The 23293-nt window shown below is 41.5% G+C and overlaps 1 protein-coding gene across 5 annotated transcripts in view; it reads left to right on the forward strand.

The window, feature by feature from the left end:
* The window catches only part of ap2b1 (adaptor related protein complex 2 subunit beta 1), a 47990-nt gene that overhangs the window by 12338 nt on the left and 12359 nt on the right, over nucleotides 1-23293 (forward strand). The window contains exons 9-22 of one of the 5 annotated variants that reach the window (XM_041240885.1): nucleotides 2543-2638; nucleotides 3967-4082; nucleotides 4700-4865; nucleotides 5488-5586; nucleotides 6098-6357; nucleotides 6726-6918; nucleotides 9853-9873; nucleotides 10622-10651; nucleotides 12117-12158; nucleotides 12257-12403; nucleotides 13009-13154; nucleotides 18552-18681; nucleotides 20480-20564; nucleotides 22480-22566. In XM_041240885.1, coding sequence (XP_041096819.1) covers nucleotides 2543-2638; nucleotides 3967-4082; nucleotides 4700-4865; nucleotides 5488-5586; nucleotides 6098-6357; nucleotides 6726-6918; nucleotides 9853-9873; nucleotides 10622-10651; nucleotides 12117-12158; nucleotides 12257-12403; nucleotides 13009-13154; nucleotides 18552-18681; nucleotides 20480-20564; nucleotides 22480-22566 — 1618 coding nt within the window. The remainder of the gene's footprint in view (nucleotides 1-2542; nucleotides 2639-3966; nucleotides 4083-4699; nucleotides 4866-5487; nucleotides 5587-6097; nucleotides 6358-6725; nucleotides 6919-9852; nucleotides 9874-10621; nucleotides 10652-12116; nucleotides 12159-12256; nucleotides 12404-13008; nucleotides 13155-18551; nucleotides 18682-20479; nucleotides 20565-22479; nucleotides 22567-23293) is intronic. The other 4 variants (XM_041240887.1, XM_041240886.1, XM_041240888.1 and 1 more) reach the window with 4 other exon arrangements.

Here is a 23293-nt window from a genome sequence, read left to right on the forward strand (position 1 = left end):
GTATCAAGCCCTTTTCTTTAACCAGTGGACCTCCTCAATAATGTAACATTGTCCTTTTCAAGTTTCATCATACAATAATGCATTAGTGGCTATGTAGATATATGCAAACTTTGTGTGTGATATGCAGACCACCTCAATATACCCCCTTATATAACATTCAATAACTTAAACAGTGAAGTAACACGGTCTCTGTTCTTGAGCACTTGAAGGGTTAATAGTGTTCCGGAAATCTCTCTGGAATGCTTGTAAAATACCACCTCAAGAGAAGGAAGGGTTGAATTGGGAGGGGGAGAAAGATGCAAACAGACCAGACAAGCTGGAACACGCTTTCTGTGACGGGTGTTGTCAATCTGGGGCACATTCCAGCTTCCTCCTTAAACTGTGTCCTGCTGGAAAAGATCAAGATTGATTCACTCCACCAGAACAACAGGTTGGAATAGACAAACCCTTAAAACCTATAGTCCCGTACTGAATAAATAGCAGGGCTTGCAATACCTGGCTGTTCAGAGAACCCCCTCCCACCCCTTGTTTGCTAACACCTTTTTATTTCTTGATCTTGATTTAATATTCACTCCTAAGCAATGCTTTGCTGGCTTAACCAATTGTGAAGAAATGTGTTTAGAACATTCTTCAGCACAATTTATATAAACAATCTGGGAATATATAGAGGTGCCTGTCAGTCTGTCTTTGCATGCATAATCAAAGGGACTGAGCACAAATATTGACAATTTGCAGTTTGCTTTATCAGGAGTTCACCAGTGCCCTGGCAAAAAGCATTACAACACAAAGGAAGTATTGATACAACCAGCATATACTGTATCGCTAGGTATTTCAAATCTTGTGCAACAACATTACTGTTATGTATGTAAGGACATTTATATACTGTCCAGTAGTGCTGCACGAACCGAGTGTTCGGATCAGGCTCTCCCGAGAAACCGGGTGCTGACAATCAGGTGAGGGTAATTTACCATTCAAGGTGAAAGAAGTGAAGAAACAGCTGTCTGGATTTGTTTTGATCGCTGCTTTTCCGAGACTCTGTGCAGAACAGCAATCCACACAAGTCCAAGCAGCTGCTTCTTCCCTTTCATCTTCAACGGTAAATTATCCCCATCAAAGCCAATGGCCTTCTCCTGATTGTCAACACCTGATTTCTGTAGAGAGCTCAGTCCATGTAATCTGTTCATCCAGCGACCTGCCTGCAGGTGAACTTTCTCATCTTGTGTTTCACAAAGTGAAAAGGTGTGATGTGATTAACCGGAGTGTAATAATAAGCAAAGTGATGTTCTCAGGAGCTTGTCCTCGCTGAATCACATTATATTCTTAATGGGGTGAGAATAAGCAGAGGATGACTTTAACAGGAGTGATATTTTTAATTGTATCGGAAACATTTAAAATAGAAAACCAAGGAAGCTAATTTGTCTGTCCTACGCATTCCAGTCCTGTAATTCTGCCATTCAGAAAGCAAGCAGCTGGTCTGACTAATGTTAAACACATTCAGATTGCAGTGCATTTTGGGTCAACACATTTTACCACATTGAGGTATGCTGCCAGCACTCATGGGATCGCGTTATTTTTACAGGGATAAGGGCTAAAAAAAGAAGCTGGGCTGGCAGCCTGCTGAGCTGAAGATGAATGTGCTTATTTATAGATTCATGGAGGGCTCTATTTTCAACCTCACTGGCAGCATATTAACCATGATATTTCAGTTTCGCTTCTTAATAAGTATTTTTTTTTAGTTTGTTTTGCTCTCATGCCAAGAAATGAAAATTTCACACCACCCTGGTTGAGGAATTCTGTGATTTGTTGCGTATTTGTTTAACTTGGGGAGGTGTGAGATGCACCTGTGCACTAAACACATTCTCGATAGCCTTTAGTATATCTGACAGAGCTTGTATTAAAGCTAATTGTATTATTAGCGGAGAAATGCACGTAAAGCATTACAGTACTTTAACCCATCTGTACTGCAATGATAAATCTGGAGTTATTTGAATTAGTCCTGTCTATATATCTGGATTATATGGAGGGCTGTAATTTGAAGTATCGTGCTGTTCATTTAAAAGATTGGGGTTTATGGAGTATTTCTTTCCCAATGGAGGTCTCACATGTATAGCTAACATGCATTTATTTTTAAAAGGATATCTGGGACTGAGTAGAAGCTATGCGTTTGCTTGTCTTAGTTTCAGGTTTTATGTATACATGAGCTATTTTATTTAGTTTTTAACTTTATTCAGTGCTCTGGGATGCCTTGGTGTGAAGGTGCTATATAAAAATACATTTGTATTATGTTAAACTAGCACTTCCTAGATCAGTCAGACATCATTGTGGCTGCCAGTCATTAGGGGAAGCAGCTTGTTGCAGTAAAGAAGGCATTGAAAGCACATACAAATACAATCGGTGCAACACATGCACTTTCAAAACCTGCGCAGTGAAAGAAAGCCCTTGGAATGATTGCATTTCCTCAATCTGCTATCATTTTAAATGTAACTTTTTAAAGCACCCGTGACTGGCTTGTTTCGAATCCTCAGCATGTTGTCTCTTTCAGGTCTTGGCTGAGCTAAAGGAGTATGCTACCGAGGTGGATGTTGATTTTGTCCGGAAAGCTGTGAGAGCTATCGGGCGCTGTGCCATTAAAGTGGAGGTAAGAAGCCCAGGGAACGAGACTCTATGGTTTGAAATGTTATGTTTATAATAATGTAGGGCAGCGGTTCTCAACTGGGGGAGAGGGCCGGTGAGCATTCTAATAATACAGGAATTATAGTAATCATAAAAAAATAGAAAGATTTTACACAAGTCAAAATGTGAATTTTACACATTTGCAAATATTTTGTTTAAAAAAAAAAAAAAATGTATATAATATATAATGTATTTAGTACCTGCGATACCGGTACTTATTTAGTCTGGAAAAGAGACCCAATGACAGGCGATTGTGTTGAAGAATCAGAGACAGTTCTGTTCCCATCGCATTGTACCATTGTTCATTACATAAAATGGATTGGTTTGTGGTGAAAAGGGAGTGATTGTACAGGGGCATCATCGTCAGAAATATGAAGAAAGTTGCTTGGAAATTAGATGTACCTTTGTTGGCGCTACAGGTGGACCTCTTCCTCAGTGTGTCCTCAGTGGTGATGTGCTGGCTAATGACAGACTATTAAAAACAGAAGTGCAGCCAAAAGTTTGTAGTGATTGTTGGTGCGAGTGTTTTCTTCTGAGAAACTAGTTAACCTGTGTGGAAAAGTGGTTTGCAGTGCGCAGGTGATGCGGTGCTCAAGTAATGACAAACAACAACGTTCACGATGCAGATTGTTTGTTTATTTATAATCCAAAGTCACTTGAACTGTAAATAATAATCACTGGCAATACACAGCTATGTGTACTGCTCAGTAAAACCCAAGCGGGTTCAGTCCCGAAATAACTGTTGCAAATACACACACAAAACAGACCAAAGTGAGTGCTTTAAGTGCGAGTGGTGAAATACAATTGTTTGTGAACAGTAGTACTGTGTTGTCCAGGTTGGTGCTGGCCTTTAGCGAGAGCTCATGGTAAGGTGTCAACCGCCTAACAAGAACAAACGTTTACAGTTAGTACAACCGAACACTAAACACTCATGGTATATCACAGTCCTTCAGCGCTTCATCGCCACATCCCCTTTTGTACTTTCAGCCACGCCCCGTGGTTAGGGAGTGCAATCGGTTTTTGTCCAAACCGCGATTGCCACGTCGCATCGTCTGGGGCGATGACTTGGTGTACTGTGGCTCTTTAGAACCACTTGCCCAAATTTAATAACTATTCATGGATTTCTGTTGTAAGAAGTTGTCTACATACTGTGAATAAATGTGGAAAACGTTTAAACTGTTACCATCCATAGCATACAGCAGCAGCATCAATACCAAGTGATTAATAAGCTGCAGGTGTCTGAGCGTGTGTTTTTCTACAACCTCCCTCTCTCAGTAACCCTTTTGTTTGCAGCAATCTGCGGAGCGCTGTGTCAGCACACTGCTGGACCTCATCCAGACCAAGGTCAACTACGTGGTCCAAGAAGCCATCGTGGTGATCCGAGACATCTTCCGCAAATACCCCAACAAGTGAGCGACTGAACGACAGCTGCCTTCAAAACCACTGAATTAATACAGTTAGGAAATACTTCCTAGAAAGTTCACTTTGCCAAAGAAAATGTGCAGCCGTTTTCTGAAGATGTTTCTGAATTCACTGGCTCTCACACAACAGTCACCTCACTCATATCGATGGTATAACTATAAAGCAGCAAAATAAATTCAATGACAAAAGTCACTTTGCTGTAGTCATGTTTTTAACAGATATACTTGACATAGGGTATGAGATTCCCATTACATAGCAGGTTTACTGTGCTTTTATTTGTAGGCTAATGTAGGTGTTTTACATTGCGGTAAAAGCTATAAGTAACTAATACTGTTTTTGGTACAAATAGCAGAAGACAAGCAGCATGGACCAAGTGTTAATAAGATGATGCAATCTTGGGGGGTTCCCTAGTACTGTAAAATAGTCTTTCCTGACAGGGTACGCGTTGATCAAATCAATCCCTAACTCGATCCCTGTGAGCTGGATTTCATATACCGCCAATGGCTGCAGCAGTGGTATCTAGGATTGAGCTCTGTAAACAGGGCCTCAGTAGTGGACTCCTGTAATAAGTGGCCTGTGCATTGCTTGCTGTCTTCCTCTCCAGGTATGAGAGCATCATCGCCACGCTGTGTGAGAATCTCGACTCCCTGGATGAGCCGGACGCCCGGGCTGCTATGATCTGGATTGTGGGCGAGTACGCGGAGAGGATCGACAACGCTGACGAGCTGCTGGAGAGCTTCCTGGAGGGATTCCATGATGAGAGCACTCAGGTGAGCTCACCTCCCGCTAGAGCAGGTGTGGGGAGGCTTGTCTGTCTGTACGTCACGCTTTCATTTATCCCTTTCTCTGGAGAACCCCTTATCAGAGTCTGATGAAACCTGATTTGGTCATTCTTGTTGGTGGCCGTCTATACATACTCAGCATTGCTTGACACTTGCACTAGCCCTGCACCCAGTCCTGGGTTTCAGATCTACTTCAATAAGGTATATTATTTAAATGACCAGGAGCCAGGATTTTGATGTTAAATACATTGTTTGTCCTTTAGCTGCATGACTAACATCTGTTAGGAAACCTACAGTCTGAGGTGTAATCGATTCATGCTGTGAAGTGTGATCAATTCAGACCAGATTTACAAAACGCATAGTTGTTCAAACTTCTGTCACCTGGTCATTTTAGTAATGTACATAAACAAGGCAAGTTCTGAAACCCCAGACTGAGTGCAGGTCTAATGTGAGTTTCAAGGTCTGTGTTTGTAAGAGCTGTTTTTTTTGTTTTTTTTTTAAATACAATGTTATGTATGTGTTTTTTTTTTATTAAATATTCCTTTTACAAAGTTGGTTTGGATTTGTTCCTGATGATACAGTCGCTTCTTTTTGGGTGCTTGTGTTACAGGTGCAGCTGACTCTGCTCACTGCCATCGTCAAGCTGTTCCTGAAGAAGCCCTCCGAGACCCAGGAGCTGGTGCAGCAGGTGCTCAGTCTAGCCACACAGGTAACCCAGCCCTCTTTTAAACACTGAAGCATGCTGCTTGTTATGCAGCTGACTGTGTACTTCAACCTTAAGATCCAGCACAGTGGATAGACAATTAACCACAGAGACAGGTGGCGTGGACAAAAACTCTCTACCCGTTAATGACTGCAGCGGAGGGTACAGTTGCTATTATGCAGGTGTTTTTTTCTATATATGAGGACATTTTTAAAGTGAGTTTAGACTCTTGAAATCTGTTTATAATATCTAAAGTTGCGTTCACCTAAGAGGGCATCTGCCATCGCGTAATAACACCTGTGCTTAAAACTGATCAATAAAATGTATAATACGCCACATGACAGTATTTATCTATTGCTAAAACTGATTGGATTGAGGATAATAACCAACTTGTATAATATAACAGCATTTACGATATTTGTAATAGTGAAGGGGGTACGTGTATTACTGCAATACAGTAAGTGTTATTCCTAGCTGTGGGGATGCGTGTGTGTTATCGTGCTTGTATTGGCTACAGGACTCGGACAATCCTGACCTCCGGGACCGTGGCTATATCTACTGGCGCCTGCTCTCCACAGACCCCGTGACTGCCAAGGAGGTGGTGCTATCAGAGAAGCCCCTCATCTCCGAGGAGACGGACCTCATCGAGCCCACCCTGCTGGATGAGCTCATCTGCCACATCGGCTCCCTGGCCTCTGTCTACCACAAACCCCCCACCGCATTCGTAGAGGGCAGCCATGGTGTCCACCGCAAGCACCTGCCAATCCAGCAGGGAAGGTAGGAGGGCAATCCACTGGCTTACAGTCAGACACAACCTGGAAGTTAAATCAGTGCTAACCACCCTGGGAAAGGTTTACTGTGATCAACTCACTCCAGTGGTCAAGTTGCAACCATGTGACCTGCAGCACAGAGTGCAGCAGAAATATATAATGTAGTTTGAAATAGTTTAATATCCTGAAATAACTTATTGAAAAAAGCAAATGAAAAACAGTTTATGGAATTATTTTGTAAACTAAAACAGTTAATAAAAGGTAAGAGAATTGATTTTAAAGCATTTAAAGTATTTTAGTTTAGAGTATTTTGCTATGTGGTTGATGTTGTTAAATCACTGCCTGCCTGTAACCCCGTGCTCATTCTGTCTGCAGCATTGAGGCGGGGGAGAGTCCGGTGGGACCCAGCCCCGCAGTGCCCCCAGATCAGACCCAGGTCATCCCATCGCAGGGAGACCTCCTGGGAGACCTGCTCAACCTGGACCTGGGCCCCCCTGTCAACGTGCCCCAGGTCTCCTCCATGCAGATGGGGGCCGTGGACCTACTGGGAGGGGGTCTGGACAGTCTGGTAAGCCTTTCAGCGTCAAGGTGAAACTAGCAGTATAAGAGTCCGGAGCTGTGTCTGCATACAAGGCATCGTTAGTTTTGTAATTGATTGTTCAGACGGGCTGGAATCGGTGCTTCTGAACGTCTGATTTAAAACCCCAACCCGATTCCTGCTCCAAACTGCTTTACATGCAGGATATATGGAGAACATGGCAATCGATTCCTCAAACAGGTAGCTTGAATCTGATGAAACTGTGCAAATATACCTGGTACTTGTTTATTAATACTCCTTTTATTGAACATTAAATAAGCAGCACAGTCTAAAGCAAAGGCCAACTCAATTTACTACTGCTTTATTGTCCTGTTATAGTATCGTGTTCTGCATAATTCTCTTATTATTCTGATTAGATCATTTTTTGCCATGCTTAAACTAGGCAGACTTGCTTCTGATAACAGTGCGCTGCTCCCTGTATCCCGATGATGAAACACTGTGCATTAAATCCTGAGCAATACTGATACGCTTCCCCCACATTTTTGCTGAGGAAAGAATTTGTAGCCTGGTAAATAATGATCTAAGATAGAGAACACACAGAATAGAGTATTAAACAGGTGCGAGAGATTATCCAAATATCGGCATTTGAGTGATTAAACTCTGCAATGCTTAAACTGTGCTACTGATATAGCAAGCAATTCAGGAGTCACAGAGCAAGTGAATGAGACACTGAATGAATTACGCACATCTCTCTCCTATTGGCTTTTTTGCATTAACAGTACACACCAAACCCCTTGTTAAAATCTTCATTATCGGTTCCCTATATAGAGTTACATAAATTAACAGCCCTTATTATAGCAGAGCAAAGAGTTTACTACAAACACATCTTTTGGAGAGTTTAACTCCTGCCTCTTATCTTTTGCAGTGGCCGTTTATTAAATTGCCTCTTATAGTTGGAGAGATTTCTGCCAACGAGCAAAAATCCTTACTAGTTTCGAACCAGTTTGTTCTCAGACTGTCTGCTGCAGATGGTAACAAACAAGACTGGATCGATTTCAACTCCCGGTGGCATAACAGCAAGCGTTATTGAAAGATCAGTACGATTTGTGGTCCAGTAGCTACACTTCATGTGAAAAGACTTTCTGACAGACGGAGAGATCACAAGCCCTGATATGAACTGTATATTCTCTGATGTGCTGTCAGTATGTGTTCAATATTAATACAGTACACCTGCCTGTGGATAGGAACCGTGGTTAGGAGTAGATAAAAAAAAAAAAAAAAAAAAAAAAAAAACTGAAAGAGCTGCTATCGTTTATTTACTGTGACTGAACAAAAAATCCACTTGACTTTCAGCAGCCTCTAGAAATATGAAACGACAGCCCCATACCTGTATTCAGTGATAAAATGTATTCAAAGTATAGAGATTTATGTAAAACATAGGAAAGACTTTGAGTCTATGTGAAGGAGTTTCAGCGAGTGTGTTCGTAAAGGGTCGTTCACACTGTACGCCGTGCGGGCGGCAAGCAGGTCTTTTGTGTTCACACTGAACGCATCGCGAATATTGACTCGGGGCGGCAGGTGCAGCAAGTGTTTTTTTGGGGGGTTTATAGACTCTGCAGAAGTGGGGGGAAAATTGGCTTTATTGCTGATGTTCTTGAGTAGAAAATGAAAACTCGAAAGGAGAAAGTGGGTACATGAAATTAGCCAAAAAAGAAAAAGGTTTGGGGAGTCCCACTGTTTAGTTCAAGAACTGAAACTGAACATTGCAAGAGTCTTCTTCAGAATGAACAGTGATCAGTTCGAGGAGGTGCTTGATATGGTGGTACCACACTGCATTAAAAAAAACCAAATGGAGAGAAGCAGTCAGCCCTCGAGAGATTGGCTTTTTGTTTATCGCACAAAACTTTTTGTAACTTGGTCAAAAAAAAAAAAATTCAATATAAAGTAAATTAAACAAATATTTATGTTGTGCAGTCTCCACTATCCTAGTCACGCTGGCCGAGCATCGCCGCAGTGGAAGGCAGGATAGAAAATAAAAAGCACTACTGTTTTTCCAAGAATCGGTCTAAGCAATCTTGTTTTTGTAAATGCACGTAAAGCAGCTGTTGGATGGGTGGTACAGATCATCAACTCATGCAGAGATGGAAGCGGTCACTTTTTTTAATGAGTGCTAATGGTTTGTTTTATAGTTGGTACACCATTTTACACGCATATAGCCTGTCTATAATATATATACCAATGAGCTACGATTGTGATAACCAAATCGGTTTTAGTGTTTTTGATCATCTGTGTGTCCTTGGACTCTGTTAACTGCCCCCCCTAAGTAACGGCCATTATATCGCTAGTACATAGCAATTTAAGCTTTTGACTGTTTTGCTTTAGTTTTTAAAATTGAGTTTATTGAAATAAATTCTGATTAAAATGGGACGTAGATAGAAAACCCCGGTAAACATCGTCTCTAAATAAATAAACGATTACCTGGCAGTCCCAGATTTTCAGATATCAAAATCCAGATGTTGTTTTGGCGTTCACTGTCTGTATAGTTTTCATTTTCATACAATTCTGGGTATTTACCCACTTCAACGATCTGCTACCTGTCAGAGGATTGGCAGACACTGCTTGCTTCTGTGTTCTCATTGGTTTGCTTCAGGAGCGTAAATACATTTCAGCGCCGCCGCCTCGCCTCAGGTGTGAACGCTGAGGTTAACTAAATGAAAAAAAACAATCGCCCGCTCCGCGTCAGTGTGAAACACCCTTTACAGTGATGAAAACGCTATGGGTTTATCTACTGTACTTGGTCTCTTACAGTTTCACCATAGAATTCTGATTCGGCTCTTTTGACTATCTAATGTTAAGCCCAAAAAGGAACGCGTTTTGTTTGTGTGTTTTTCTGTCCTGTTTCTTTTTTTTTCTATTGGCTAATGTTTGCTTCTTTCTCCTCACAAATGTGCTTCTCTTCTTAAGATGGGAGAAGACACGCAATGGGTAACTGTTTCCTATTGATTTACTAACATTATTACCATGTTCCCACCTTGTACTTCCTGTGCATCCCCGTTTTCAAAGGTAGCCCTTGTCTGGTAATGCTCATTGGATGTTGTCGCTCCTCCCCGGGGAGGGAACAGTGTTTTAAAGCACTCCTTCATTCTGCCTGCCTGCCTGCCTTGCCCCTCCATGTGTCTGTTTGAATCATTCAGTGATGTTCTGCATGGCAAAGTGGATATACCTGACGTCCTTTATTTCTAATCGCTGGGCTGGTTGTGTTCTAAGAACTTTATTACACTGACCTTGAGCGCTATATTAGTGTTGATTTACAAGTGATTGTAGCTAACAAAATAATTCCATTAATCTGTTTTGCACTTGTTTGGGTTTTTAGCCTGTTATAGCAATTATGTATTTATTATAATACATGATATCCGGTTTTGACATGTGGTTTAAATAAAGTTCTCAGTTTCCATGGCTTGCGTGCAGGAAATATTTTAGACTTGCACTTCCTGGGTCACCTCCGCTTCTGGGTCAAAGCATGTTGCTGGCTGAAAGCATGTCAGTCAGTAGGGGGAGCAGCTGGTTGGTTAATGACAGGAAATAAGACTGAAGAGGTGAGGGCAACTTTGCCCTCCCGGTGACCAAGGAAGTGCAACACTCTCTGAAAGCATTGCATGCGAACTGAGATACCAGCAAAGTAAGAATACATGTTTATTAAAACAAGTGTTTCTTTCAAAACTGTACATTTCAGACCTGTATAACCAATGGAAGTCCACAACAGGTAAGCTGTAGTAAATTAATTTGTTAGCTACAACCATTTTTGCACAGGAAATATGTTAAGATTAAAATAAAGCCATTTGCCAAAGGGTCAGATGTTTGATTACATAAATGTGCACATGTTGATGGTAACTTATCCTTTTGGCTTTGGTGCTGTTTAACCCACTCCCCTAATGATTGTATAAGTTGATATTGGGCATGCACTCAGATTCTTGTAAATAAGGCCAAGCTTTTTCTGGTGCTGGGGAGGGGTTTGGAATGCAAACATAATGTTTACTGGTTGGCACCAAAGGACATGCAGCTCAAATGCCATTTTGTTTATATAAAATGTATTTATTTATTTTCTGAAGTTTGCAATCATTCCCAGTGCCATACTGCACCACAAAGCAGGTACAGCCAGCTGAAAAATCAAAGTACTGCTTGATTTCTCAAAAGACATTACAGTAATTATAAATCAGTTGTCTGTTGTACAGATGTCATCCTGTGCAAAGATGCAATTCTAAACTTGAACAAAACTCCCCTTTTTACCTTTTAATAGCAGTGTCTGAGCACAGTCTTGATATTGTGATTTATAATTAGTTAATATGTCACTAATCTGATTACAACAGAAATCATTTAGCACAGTTTGAGCAGCCTCTCACCCAGACTGCATGAGATCTATAATAATAATAAGAGACGCCACACATACGACTTATTCACTTATAACACAGGCCAGTGAGCAAGATGACAGCCAGTCAGATTGTGGGCAAAACTGTGATGGTATAGTCATACATCTGGGGGTATACAGATGTATGAATAAAGGATACAGCAAACAATTATTCAAATTGTGATGAGACTTGCTAAGGGCATTCTTTAGCACAAGTAACAATCTAGGGGTATCAGTACTGGAGCAACAGAACCCACAAACCAAATAGTAAAAAGGAAACCTCAGGTGTCCCCGAGTGGCTCCCCTGGTAAAAGCACAGCGGCAGGGTGTCACACAGTCAGGGGAGCGCAGGTTCGTCCTTGTTGTGCAAAGTCACCGGTCTTTGCTGGGGATTCCGGAGGGAGTGTCGCATTGGCCTTGATGCTCCAGAGTGTTAGGAAGGCAAAACTGGCAGGGACTGTTTCTCTTCATCACGCTACAGCGGACCCGACCAGCCAGGAGTCCAGTGAGCTCAGAAGGACACCTGCAGGGCTGGCCTTTGTCTTCCAGAGGTCGGTAGCTGGCTGACATCCTTTCTCAAGCTCCTGGGTGTAAAAGAGGAAGCTGGTTTAGTGGTGGGATTGGAGTACGACCACTGAACCTTCAGTTCTCCTGAGCTGTGTGGGGAATTGCTATGGTGAGGGGAAAAACTAATTGGACATTCTAAATTCAGGAGACATTGTAATATAAAGGTTACTATGGCATTTCCAGCTGCGTCTGGTGTTGCTGTTCTTTGCTCTGCCTGCCTCTCGTCTGTAGCTGGGTTTCCTCTTTTGTTTTCAAGCTCGGTGGAGACCTGGGAGGAGGCGTTGGGGGCAGTCCAGCAGTAAGTGTTTTCCTTTCTTCCTTCATCAGTAGTATTATAGCAGGCAGTGCGCTGAGCAGGTAGCGGTCGGGTGCTGAACGTTGTCTGTTTGATCTCAGGTTGGTCAGAATTTCATTCCGTCCTCTGTCCCCACCACCTTCGCTCCCTCCCCCACCCCAGCGGTGATCAGCAGCGGGCTCAATGACCTGTTCGAGCTCTCCACTGGCATGGGCATCGCACCCGGAGGTCATGTGGCACCCAAAGCGGTAAGCCCTTCAAGGGTTCTAGCTGGTAATGAAACTTGTCTGCCATGTGCTTCCATTAACTGTGTAAGTCTCATGTGAACAGTTAGGCAAAATGCTATTTGTTGTTTAACTTGTGGAAAACTTCTAAATGTTAACTCATTTATTTATTTAATGTTAAAAAAAAACCTGAAATGTAAGTGAAGTTATTATATGTGTTTGTGTTCTGTGGTTACCTCTAATCACGTGTACAGTGGATTTCTTGCACACTATGTTCTAATGGGGGATTAAAAAAAATTAAGCATCAATTCAATTCAAATCCATGTATTTTACAGTGTATTTGAAAATGATTATGGAGTTCTTTAATAATATATAGGGTAGTACTTCCTATGATGATTTTGATTTGCAGTGTAATTCTCACAGCACAAACATTATGTTCAACCAGATTTTCACAGCACAAATCTGCTCAACTTGAAAACTTGAAATATTTTGATAATGATGAGGAACATAGAAATTAAACATGCAATGAATAACACAAGATGACAGACAAAGAGGCGATTTGGAAATAACTGAGCAGACGTAGTTGAGTGGACTGGTTCCTTTGTTCAGTGGGTTGCATTGTGTTGCAGGTTTGGCTGCCTGCTGTCAAAGCCAAAGGCCTGGAGATCGCTGGAACGTTTTCACGGAGACAGGGTCACATGTACATGGACATGACCTTTACCAACAAAGCCCTGCAGCACATGCTAGACTTTGCCATCCAGTTCAACAAGAACAGGTAACAGTGCACCCACAATTCACCCACAGTGCAGGCTGTTTATTGCCTGCTCATCTTTCAAAACCCCTCTCTTACCAGCTTGAGATTCCAGGTCTTCTGTTATCCTACAGTTATTAGGCATTTGCTAATTTAATAGATCGGTGCGTCAATACTATATCCTTGAAAAATGGCAGAGGGTACTTTTTAAAACCATGGCTAACTTCAGATTACATGTAAGCAAATATTTTCAAACTGTCTAATTACGGTATGTATATATATGTATATATAAACATTAGCTGGCATTATGAAACATTTGCAGTAAATATCTCTATGTTAATACTTTTTATTGCTTGTAATTGTCTTTCAATACAATTTCATATCACCAGCAAATAGGTGTGTGTGGCAGAGCAAAGCTCTGCTCTTTAGAAATTGGCAGGGATGGGGTTAACTTCCCCTACCTGCCTGGGTTTATTATGTTCAGGTGGCTGGGGTTGATTAGTTGATTAGGTTGATTAACGATCAATCAGCGCCCAGCCACCTGATATAAAAGGAGGCCTCTGCTTCTCATTTGGGGAGAGAGGGAGCTGAGGAAGCAGGTTGGTGTTTGTTTTGTGGTTTTTTGAATTTTCTAAATCCAGTGAAGGCATTGCCCAGCCTGGAAACTTTATTTTTGTGAGTTTTGTTTTTGCTTTATTTGTGTTTGAGTATCTGTTATTTTGCCCTTGTGCACTTTATTTTTGTTTATTTATAATAAAATAGTTATTTTTTTGAACTGCAGTCTGTCTCTGGGCCTCTATCCACTCGCCAGCCTGCCACAGTGTGATTAATAGATCCATTGAAAATGTCAAGAATAAAACCCCTAATATATATAATAAATGCTTATCCAATAGTGGTGAAACTTACAAAGGACATTCATTAACAAGTTACTGAGTGTATCGGAACCTAGGAATATAAGGTGGTGCCCTGTTTGTGTTTGTGTCCAATTGAGATTAAACTTATTAGGGCATTCTAAGTTACAGCTTGGGAGAGTTTCAAAAGCTGTGTATAGAGGGGTTCACTGTCCCTCTAGCTCTGTCTATCTGTATGTCACAGTTATGCTTCTATTTTATACTGAGTCCTAACTTAGTAAGGACATTTCTTAGCACAAGTTACTGTCTCAATCACAATATGGGGTATATGGAGGCACCTGTCTTTGTGTAAAAGCCACATGTTTGCAAGTGCATGCAGTGGGTGTGGGTCATGTAATCTACCTCTCTATGATGATCGCTCCAGTTTTATATTTGCAGTCATGGCAGAGGAGGAAAGTCACTGGCTTGCAGGGTTGAGATCTATTCCTGTTTTTCCATTCCAGTTCCTTTTTAAAATCAATTCCTGGAGTTGGAATTGATATTTTAGAGACATAATTGATTTGATTCTTCTAACTGCTTTCATTTGAAGCCAATTCAACTGACTAACAGTGACTTCATTTGAAGTAATGTGTTGCCAGTGTGAGTATTTTAACAGAACGCTGCTAACTGCAGTGTTGATCGATGATGTATTGGATTGATTGATTGGGAAGTGGAATGGGAATTGAAAAGCAGGATTGACCCCCGCTCTGCTGGCTTGTTTATGGAGCTGTGCCTGCTCCTGTCCAGACGTGTTTAGCGAAATGCACTTTTCAGAAGCATCGTACTCGGGCTGACATGCCTGCACACTGATTAATGTAAAAGGAAATTGGAAGTGTCCAGGATGATTTGATTTGATATATTTTTGGATTGGATAACTCTATTTGAAAATGGAATGGATTCCAATAACTGGCTAACTGATTACAAGAAGACTAGACAGTGTGCGTTAAGTGGAATCGTAACTGTCTGGCTGTCTACCACACTTCTCATTAGTTTGTGGGATTTGCTGAAGACGCTCTTAATAACCCTGTTGTACCCTGTCAGCAGTACATGCTGTAATTTATTCACACCAGATTTGCTACTCTGGTTTTTGCAATTAGAATTGAATAAAGCAGCAGCCTAGAATTACTACAGACTTCTTATCCTTTGCAGTGGATCAAATCCTAGCCCACAGACCGCACTTAATATGTTTCCATAGAGCTGGAAAACCCATTATTAAATTACAACTTGATGTAAACATTATTTATCACAGTTATTGGAAGTATTAGGTTGTGGGGATATATGGAGGTGTCTGTCTGTACTTCCATCCATCTTACATTTTGGTATTCCACATACTGTAAATCAGACACGATCAACATTATTAAGGGGTAGCCACCGAACACTTAGAAAGGTATTGCAAGTCATTAAAATTAATACACATCAAAGTTTACTGTCTCCTTTTTATACTAATTCCAGAAGTGAATCTGTTTAGATGGAATGTGTTGTGGTTTGTGTTGGCATTGCAGGTGTGAGATCTAATACAAAGTTATAAGTGTGCTTGTCATTAATATGTTCTAATGGGGACATACAAACCATTAAGCATTGCATCAGTGCAAATCCATGGATTTTACAATCTTCTTGATACTTTATTATGGAGTTCTTTTAATAATATTTACGAGTTATATTTTTTGTAATTTGTTTTCTCAATAGCGAATAAGGCAGGTTTTTCAATTACAGTGGAATCCTCACACAAAACAAAACATTTAGTCAGATTTTCAGAACACAATTTTTCTCAATTTAATAGTTACTTTTGTCTAGGGAACCGCTTGTAAGATGAAACTTGTTTGCACAATGCTTTACCAAAATTTACTGTGAGCATGTAAGCATGGGAAAACCTGTCTGCCTCCCCAAGAACACATCCAATCTACCCCCTGAGCTGCCTCCCCAAGAACACATCCAATCTACCCCCTGAGCTGCCTCCCCAAGAACACATCCAATCTACCCCCTGAGCTGCCTCCCCAAGAACACATCCAATCTACACCCTGAGTTGCCTCCCCAAGAACACATCCAATCTACACCCTGAGCTGCCTCCCCAAGAACACATCCAATCTACCCCCTGAGCTGCCTCCCCAAGAACACATCCAATCTACCCCCTGAGCTGCCTCCCCAAGAACACATCCAATCTACCCCCTGAGCTGCCTCCCCAAGAACACATCCAATCTACACCCTGAGCTGCCTCCCCAAGAACACATCCAATCTACCCCCTGAGCTGCCTCCCCAAGAACACATCCAATCTACCCCCTGAGCTGCCTCCCCAAGAACACATCCAACACATCACAGAAAGCAGGTTTTGAACACAGCCATTGAAAAAACAAACACGTCACTTCCCAATTTCTATATATATATATATATATTATATAATCTATATCTATATATATAGATAGCTGACATCCATCCTGCACCACGGCTGTGAATTTAAAATTAGAGCTGTCAGTATGATAAGAAAGAGGATGATCATATCAACAGTATTTACAGAACAGTGTAGAATAAGAAGTGGCAATGAATGGGTTATGAAAAAATTGGATGAGTGGTTTTTAGGATTAGGAAATAAAATGAGGTGTTGGAATTAGCTCCATACATAACTCCCACAGTCTGATACTTCCATTGACTTTGCTAAATAATTTTAATACCAAGTTTCAGCACAATTTACTGAGCAGTTTTGTAGAAAACCGTGGGAAATTGTAAAGTGTGACATACAAATGTACAATCTCCTTTTGATTATATTGAAATAACCTTTTTAGTTCTGGTCACTTGCTAAGAACTGCATTTACCACAATGTATTGAGTGTCATTATGTATGTTTATGTTTTTATATACATACATACAGTGCCTATAGAAAGTCTACACCCCGTTCAAATTTTTCACCTTTTGTTGCCTTATAGCCTGGAATTAAAATGCATTAAAATTGTTTTTTTATCTACACATCCTACCCTGCAACTTCCAAATGAAAAAAATATTCTAGAAATTTGTAGAAAGTTCATTAAAAATAAAAACTGAAATAGCTTGGTTGGATAAGTGTCTACCCCCCTTGTAATAGCAATCCTAAATTAGCTCAGGTGTAACCAGTCGCCTTCAAAATCAATCACCAAGTTAATTGGCCTCCACCTGTGTTAAATTGTAGTGATTCACATGATTTCAGGATAAATTCAGCAGTTCCTTTAGGTTCCCTCTGCTGCGTAGTGCATTTCAAAGCAAAGACTCAACCATGAGCACCAAGGTGCTTTCAAAAGAACTCTGGGACAAAGTTGTTGAAAGGCACAGATCAGGGGATGGATGTACAAAATATCAAAGGCCTTGAATATCCCTTGGAGCACGGTGAAGACGATTATTAAGAAGTGGAAGGTGTATGGCACCACCAAGACCCTGCCTAGATCAGGCAGTCCCTCCAAACTGGATGACCGAGCAAGAAGGAGACTGATCAGAGAGTCTACCAAGAGGCCAATGGCAACTTTGCAAGAGCTACAGGCTTTTATGGCCAAGACTGGTCAAAGTGTGCATGTGACAACAGTAGTCCAAGCACTCCACAAATCTGGCCTGTATGGTAGAGTGGCAAGAAGGAGGCCATTACGAAAGAAAGTCCACCTTGAATCCTGTTTTGAAGTATACAAAAAAACACTTTTGTGGTCTGACAAAATGAAAATGGTACTTCTTGTTCTAAATGCAAAGCGTTACGTTTGGCGCAAACCCAACACAGCGCATCACCCAAAGAACACCATCCCTACTGTGAAGCATGGTGATGGGAGCATCATGTTATGGGGATGTTTCTCATCGGCAGAGACTGGGGCACTTGTCAGGATAGAAGGGAAAATGAATGGAGCAAAGTACAGAGAAGTCCTTGAGGAAAACCTGCTGCCCTCTGCAAGAAAGCTGAAACTGGGACGGAAGTTCACCTTACAACATGACAACAACCCAAACACACAGCCAAAGCTACACTGGAGTGGCTAAGGAACAAAAAGGTAAATGTCCTTGAGTGGCCCAGTCAGAGCCCCGACCTAAATCCAATCAAAAATTTGTGGCATGACATGAAGATTGCTGTCCATCAACGCTCCCCAAAGAACTTGACAGAGCTTGAACGATTTTGTAAAGAAGAATGGTCAAATATTGTCAAATCTAGGTGTGCAAAGTTGGTAGAGACCTATCCCAACAGACTCACAGCTGTAATTGCTGCCAAAGGTGCTTCCACCAAGTATTAACTCAGGGGGCGTTGAGACTTATCCAATTATGATCTTTCAGTTTTGTATTTTTAATATATAATTTTTTTCTCAATAAAAACTTTTTTCCCCCTTAACAGTGTGGAGTATGGTGTGTAGATAAGTAGGGAAAAAAAACTCAGACACAACAAAATGTGAAAAAAGTTCAAGGGGGTGTAGACTTTCTATAGGCTCTGTTCATACATACATACATACATACAGGGCGATTAGAAAGTAAGTTTACCACATCAGCGCACCATATCATTGATTACCCTGTATAATATATATTTTTTGTTTGGCTTGCAGTTTTGGGGTGATTCCCACCACGCCCCTCGCAATCCACACTCCACTGATGCCCAATCAGAGCATCGACGTCTCTCTGCCCCTGAATACCATCGGGCCTGTCATGAAAATGGATCCGCTCAATAACCTCCAGGTAGAATATAACAATTCAGATCAGAGCTGAAGATTATAGACAACTTGAGTGCGCCTGTGGTGTCATTGTTCTGGTAATAAATAACTCTGTATGACATTGTTAAGATCCCAGTTGGATTTTATAGTCTGTCTGCCTTAAGGGTTGCTAGAATATTGCTTGCCTAGAGCAGTTGTTTGGAAAACTCTGAAAAACTCACAAAGGGTCTTTTCACTGCTGTGGAGACAGACGGGCCTAGTGATACTAACAGACCATTAACATGTTTAAACATTTTCTTTCACTGCAGTTTTTCTTTCTCATTCACAATTAGTTTTCACTGGGGACCCATCTGCAAATAGTTTGAGAAACCAGGGGCAGGATGTAAAACCAAGGTCCTGTTGTAAGAGACTCTACAGCAGAAGTTGTTGATGCACCCCCTAGTCTCTGTAAATCGCTTTGGGTGAACGTGTCTGCTAAATGACTAATTCATCATCATCATCATCATCATCATCATCATCATCATCATCATCATCATCATCATAATAGCAGTTTCACTCATTCCAGCTTTTACTACGAGCTTGATCAGCCACAGTGTGTAGGTAACAAGCTCAGGTGTGTCTTATTAAACTGACAGTCAAAGCAGGAATGGTCAGCTGCTATGCAATGGGACTTATTTCCATCCCTGGAAACTCTGACCAAAAGCCTGACACTGAGATTATTATTTTTTTCTTTTCTACAAACCGGAACACCTAGTAAACAATGCAGCGTGGCCGTGCCTTTACAATAACGGGGCTGGGCTCCCACAGGATCTCTGTGCCAGTCTGCCGCTGCACTCGAAGCCCTGGCTCTTCAGGATCTCTGTGCCAGTCTGCCGCTGCACTCGAAGCCCTGGCTCTTCAGGATCTCTGTGCCAGTCTGCCGCTGCACTCGAAGCCCTGGCTCTTCAGTCAGGACTCATCACTGCAGTGGGGAGCCTGTCACCGAGCTCAGATTAAACACAATCATAGCGCTCGGGCCTCGCTCGTAACATTCATGAGCAAGAGCCACAGGTCCGCCATGCGAGTACAGTACTGCAGATCTGAGGCTTGAGGGGAAATGAAACCAGGCAAGCACACCTCGCAGTCAGACAAGGGAGAAATGAACTGATGTGTGCCAGCCTTGAACTCATTATCTCATCTGGGGGTGAATACATTAATCAAGTGTATGTCAGTGACAGACCAGGCCTTGAAGGAGCCAGTGTAAATCAAAGAAAAGACTGAGCATTTTGTTGCTGTTATTATTAGTAGTAATAATAGTGATAGCAACAACAACACTGGCACCTGATTTACCGAGACTCCTATATAATGTAATTAATTGTTACTGTTCTGCAGTGCATAGTACCGTCGGTTGATATTGCTCGTTGTCAGAAATCCTCAGTCTCTTTTATTAGGGGTTGTGTTTGGGGTCAGGATTGTTATTATAATGCCAACACCTTTTGGCTGAGAGCGCTAGCAGCTGGATGAACGACTACTTTAAGTAGTGCTGCTGCCACAGTTTAATTTGCCCAGGTTTACACAAACACTCAAACAGATTCATTATTTTCAGAGATGTAACCTACCAGTCACGGATGAATCCCCAGATGAAAACGTACCTGTAGTCTTTGTAAATGACTAAGAAAGGGTTAAAAAGAGCATTGCAGTGTGGATTGGATCTGGGCCTGCGAGGCTGGAGTGAGAGGATCTTTCACAGAAGTGCAGCCCAAGTGCTTTCTGTCTGGGTGTGGAGAGCAGCTTCACAGTCTCTTGTGATTGTGATCTGATTATTGCTTCCATTTGCCTGGCAGGTGGCGGTGAAGAACAGCATTGATGTCTTCTACTTCAGCTGTCTAATTCCACTCAGCATTTTCTTTGTCGAGGATGGCAAAATGGGTAAGCACGAAAACACCTGAGACATCACCAGCTTACGTCGACACCAGCAAGATCTGTACCAAGCTGTTAATATTACGTGTTAGACCTTGAGATCTGGTACCTTTGTGACTGACAGGCGAGAATTGTACACTTTGCAAAGGATCAGCCATATGAGCAAAAACAAAACTCTGTGTCAATTTAAAAAAAAACGCTTTCCTGTTCCATAAATTGAATGACAAAAGCAAACTGTAATAATATTTTAGGATGCAACATCTATGAGGTAAGAGAATTTAGTTTTTTTTGTTTTTTTTTTACAACCCAAGTGTTAGAAAACTAGCAGTGTCGTCACTGGTGTTCTTCAAACCTGATGATTGTTAAAACGTCTAGGCAAAGCTTGGCATGCATTTACCGACACAAAGCCTAGAAATGTACATAGCAGATGAGAACTTGAAGCAGATCAGTACCAGGTACAAGGTCAGTACATTAGGTCTTCCTTAACCCTTTGCTGTCCATTCATTCTGCGCGTGTCAGGCTTGTCAGGGCCAATTGATTTTATATAAAAAATAACATTACACAGCGTGCGCTGTTTCAATTGAAAAGTCATTTGATTTACAGTAAAAAAAGGTGTAAAAGTTTCTCCAGTTTGACGTGTTTTTGATGTCGGATCGGGTCCAGCATTGGACTGGAAAGGGTTAATGATCACATCCGGTACCTTTTTCTTTACAAATGAACCCCTGCGCTGGGCCCCTCTCAAGCACTGGCGATGGTGCAGAATTGAAACACACACCACCAAGGTGCTGTTACTGAAGCACACAGATCACCCCCCTTCCTCCAGCCCTGGGAAAAGCAGGCTAGGCTAGTAAATGAGCTGCTGTGTTACCTAACCTCCCCTGTTATTCATTTATAAAGAAGAAATCAATGCCTCCTAATGAAACCTTCAGCAGAGCTACCTAACCAGCTGGATTATTTCCCTAATGTGTAAAATCAATCCTCAATCCACAAAAATCTGTGATCAGAGGCAGCGTGGAAATGAATAATGAATATATTTAGAACCTTAAAGTTCAGATGTTAATAATGCAGAGCCTAGACTGAAGAGTAATCTGGTCACTTGTCATGTCAGAAATTCTTTCCTTCCCTTTGGCGATCAACACAAGTGCCTACACACTATCGTGTACATTTATAAAAGCAATGGTAAAAACGAATCTACCTAATTTAGTAGTCCATGATTAGTGCTAATCGGAGTCTTTTTTATGTATGCTAATAATCATTAGTTCTTCACTTGTTTGTTTTTAATGTTAATTCAGGATATTCAAATACAAGGCTACAATAAACTTGTGTAGGACACATGGTCGGACTGCAGCTGTAGTAGACCATGGCAGTGAGTTTGAGCTGTAGCACACGTGGTGATTAGGTACCAGGAGCAGCAGCAACTCCAGTCATTCAAATATCTGCATATTCCAAATTAAAGTATAAAATACAAGCAAAGACCCAGCAGAAGAAAAGGGTGTCCAGTGATCACATCGCCAGTGTTACAATGTCAAAATGACACTGCATCTTATCCTGTGTATAGCTGTCATCCTTTGCATATTTCGAAAGTTAAAAAAAGCATTTTAATAGTAGCACAAGATGACATCTCCTGTATGAGTAAGAGACACCCTGCACAGAACATATTCAATTATAAGAAGCAGGCAAGCTGTGGGGTTGTCAGTGAGGACAAGCCCACATACAGCAGCTGCAGTTTCTCAGTCATGCCCCCTTTGGATTAGGTTCTCTGTCGTGTCCCCCTGTATTAGGTTCTCTGTCGTGTCCCCCTGTCTTTAGGTTCTCTGTCGTCTCCCCCTGTCTTTAGGTTCTCTGTCGTCTCCCCCTGTCTTTAGGTTCTCTGTCGTGTCTCCTTATATTAGTTCACCTCTGACCTGGTCTCTTTCTTTTGCAGAGCGCCAAGTCTTCCTAGCTACCTGGAAGGACATCCCCAATGAAAACGAGCTGCAGTACCAGATTAAGGAATGCCACTTGAATGCAGGTTAGTTTTGTTTTTTTTCTCTCTGGATGTGGGTTAATTTCATCAGGGGAACTGGTCTGAACAGGTGGAGTGTGATGACATATAATACAGAGAAGGGTCAGTAGGGGGAGGTGGTTTAACCTGCTTGTCTCGTGGGAGAGTACGAAGCAGAGCTGATGCTACTTCTTGTTCATCAACCAAGGGTTTCATTCATTCCATGTTCTAAAAATTAGACCTTGTCACGATTCTAGAGACCCGATTTTATCCAGTTGTGATAAAACTTGGTTTTAGCACAAGGCATTCTTTATCACAAGTTGAGAGTCTTAAGTCATGTGATCCATTAGAAATCAACCGATCACCGGTAAGGGTTTGTCCAGTGTAATTCCTATCCTGTGCACAGACTTAGTTCTGACAATCTTCGTTTTCTGTAGGGTGTCTGTAATTAAGAGGCATCATTTTGCACAGCTTTAGTAGTCAGAACCACACAGTTGATGGTCCTCTTGCCCAAACTGCACAAAAGACATCTCTTATACAATGAAAGACCCTACACATGATATGAACTCATGTCAGAATATAAGGCTGTGTGAAGGAATCTGTCCATATGAACCCCTATATAACCCTATAGTCAGGAGCCATAGTTAAGAGGCTGTGCTATTTGTGTTGAGCTTTATAATGAGATGAAAGTGCTAGTGTAATGGCTTTATGGGGCAAATGGGAGCCATAAGCAAACCACCTTATAACAGGCTCT

The sequence above is a fragment of the Polyodon spathula genome, unplaced genomic scaffold (genome assembly GCF_017654505.1).
Source record: "Polyodon spathula isolate WHYD16114869_AA unplaced genomic scaffold, ASM1765450v1 scaffolds_720, whole genome shotgun sequence".
Classification (NCBI taxonomy): Eukaryota; Metazoa; Chordata; class Actinopteri; order Acipenseriformes; family Polyodontidae; genus Polyodon; species Polyodon spathula.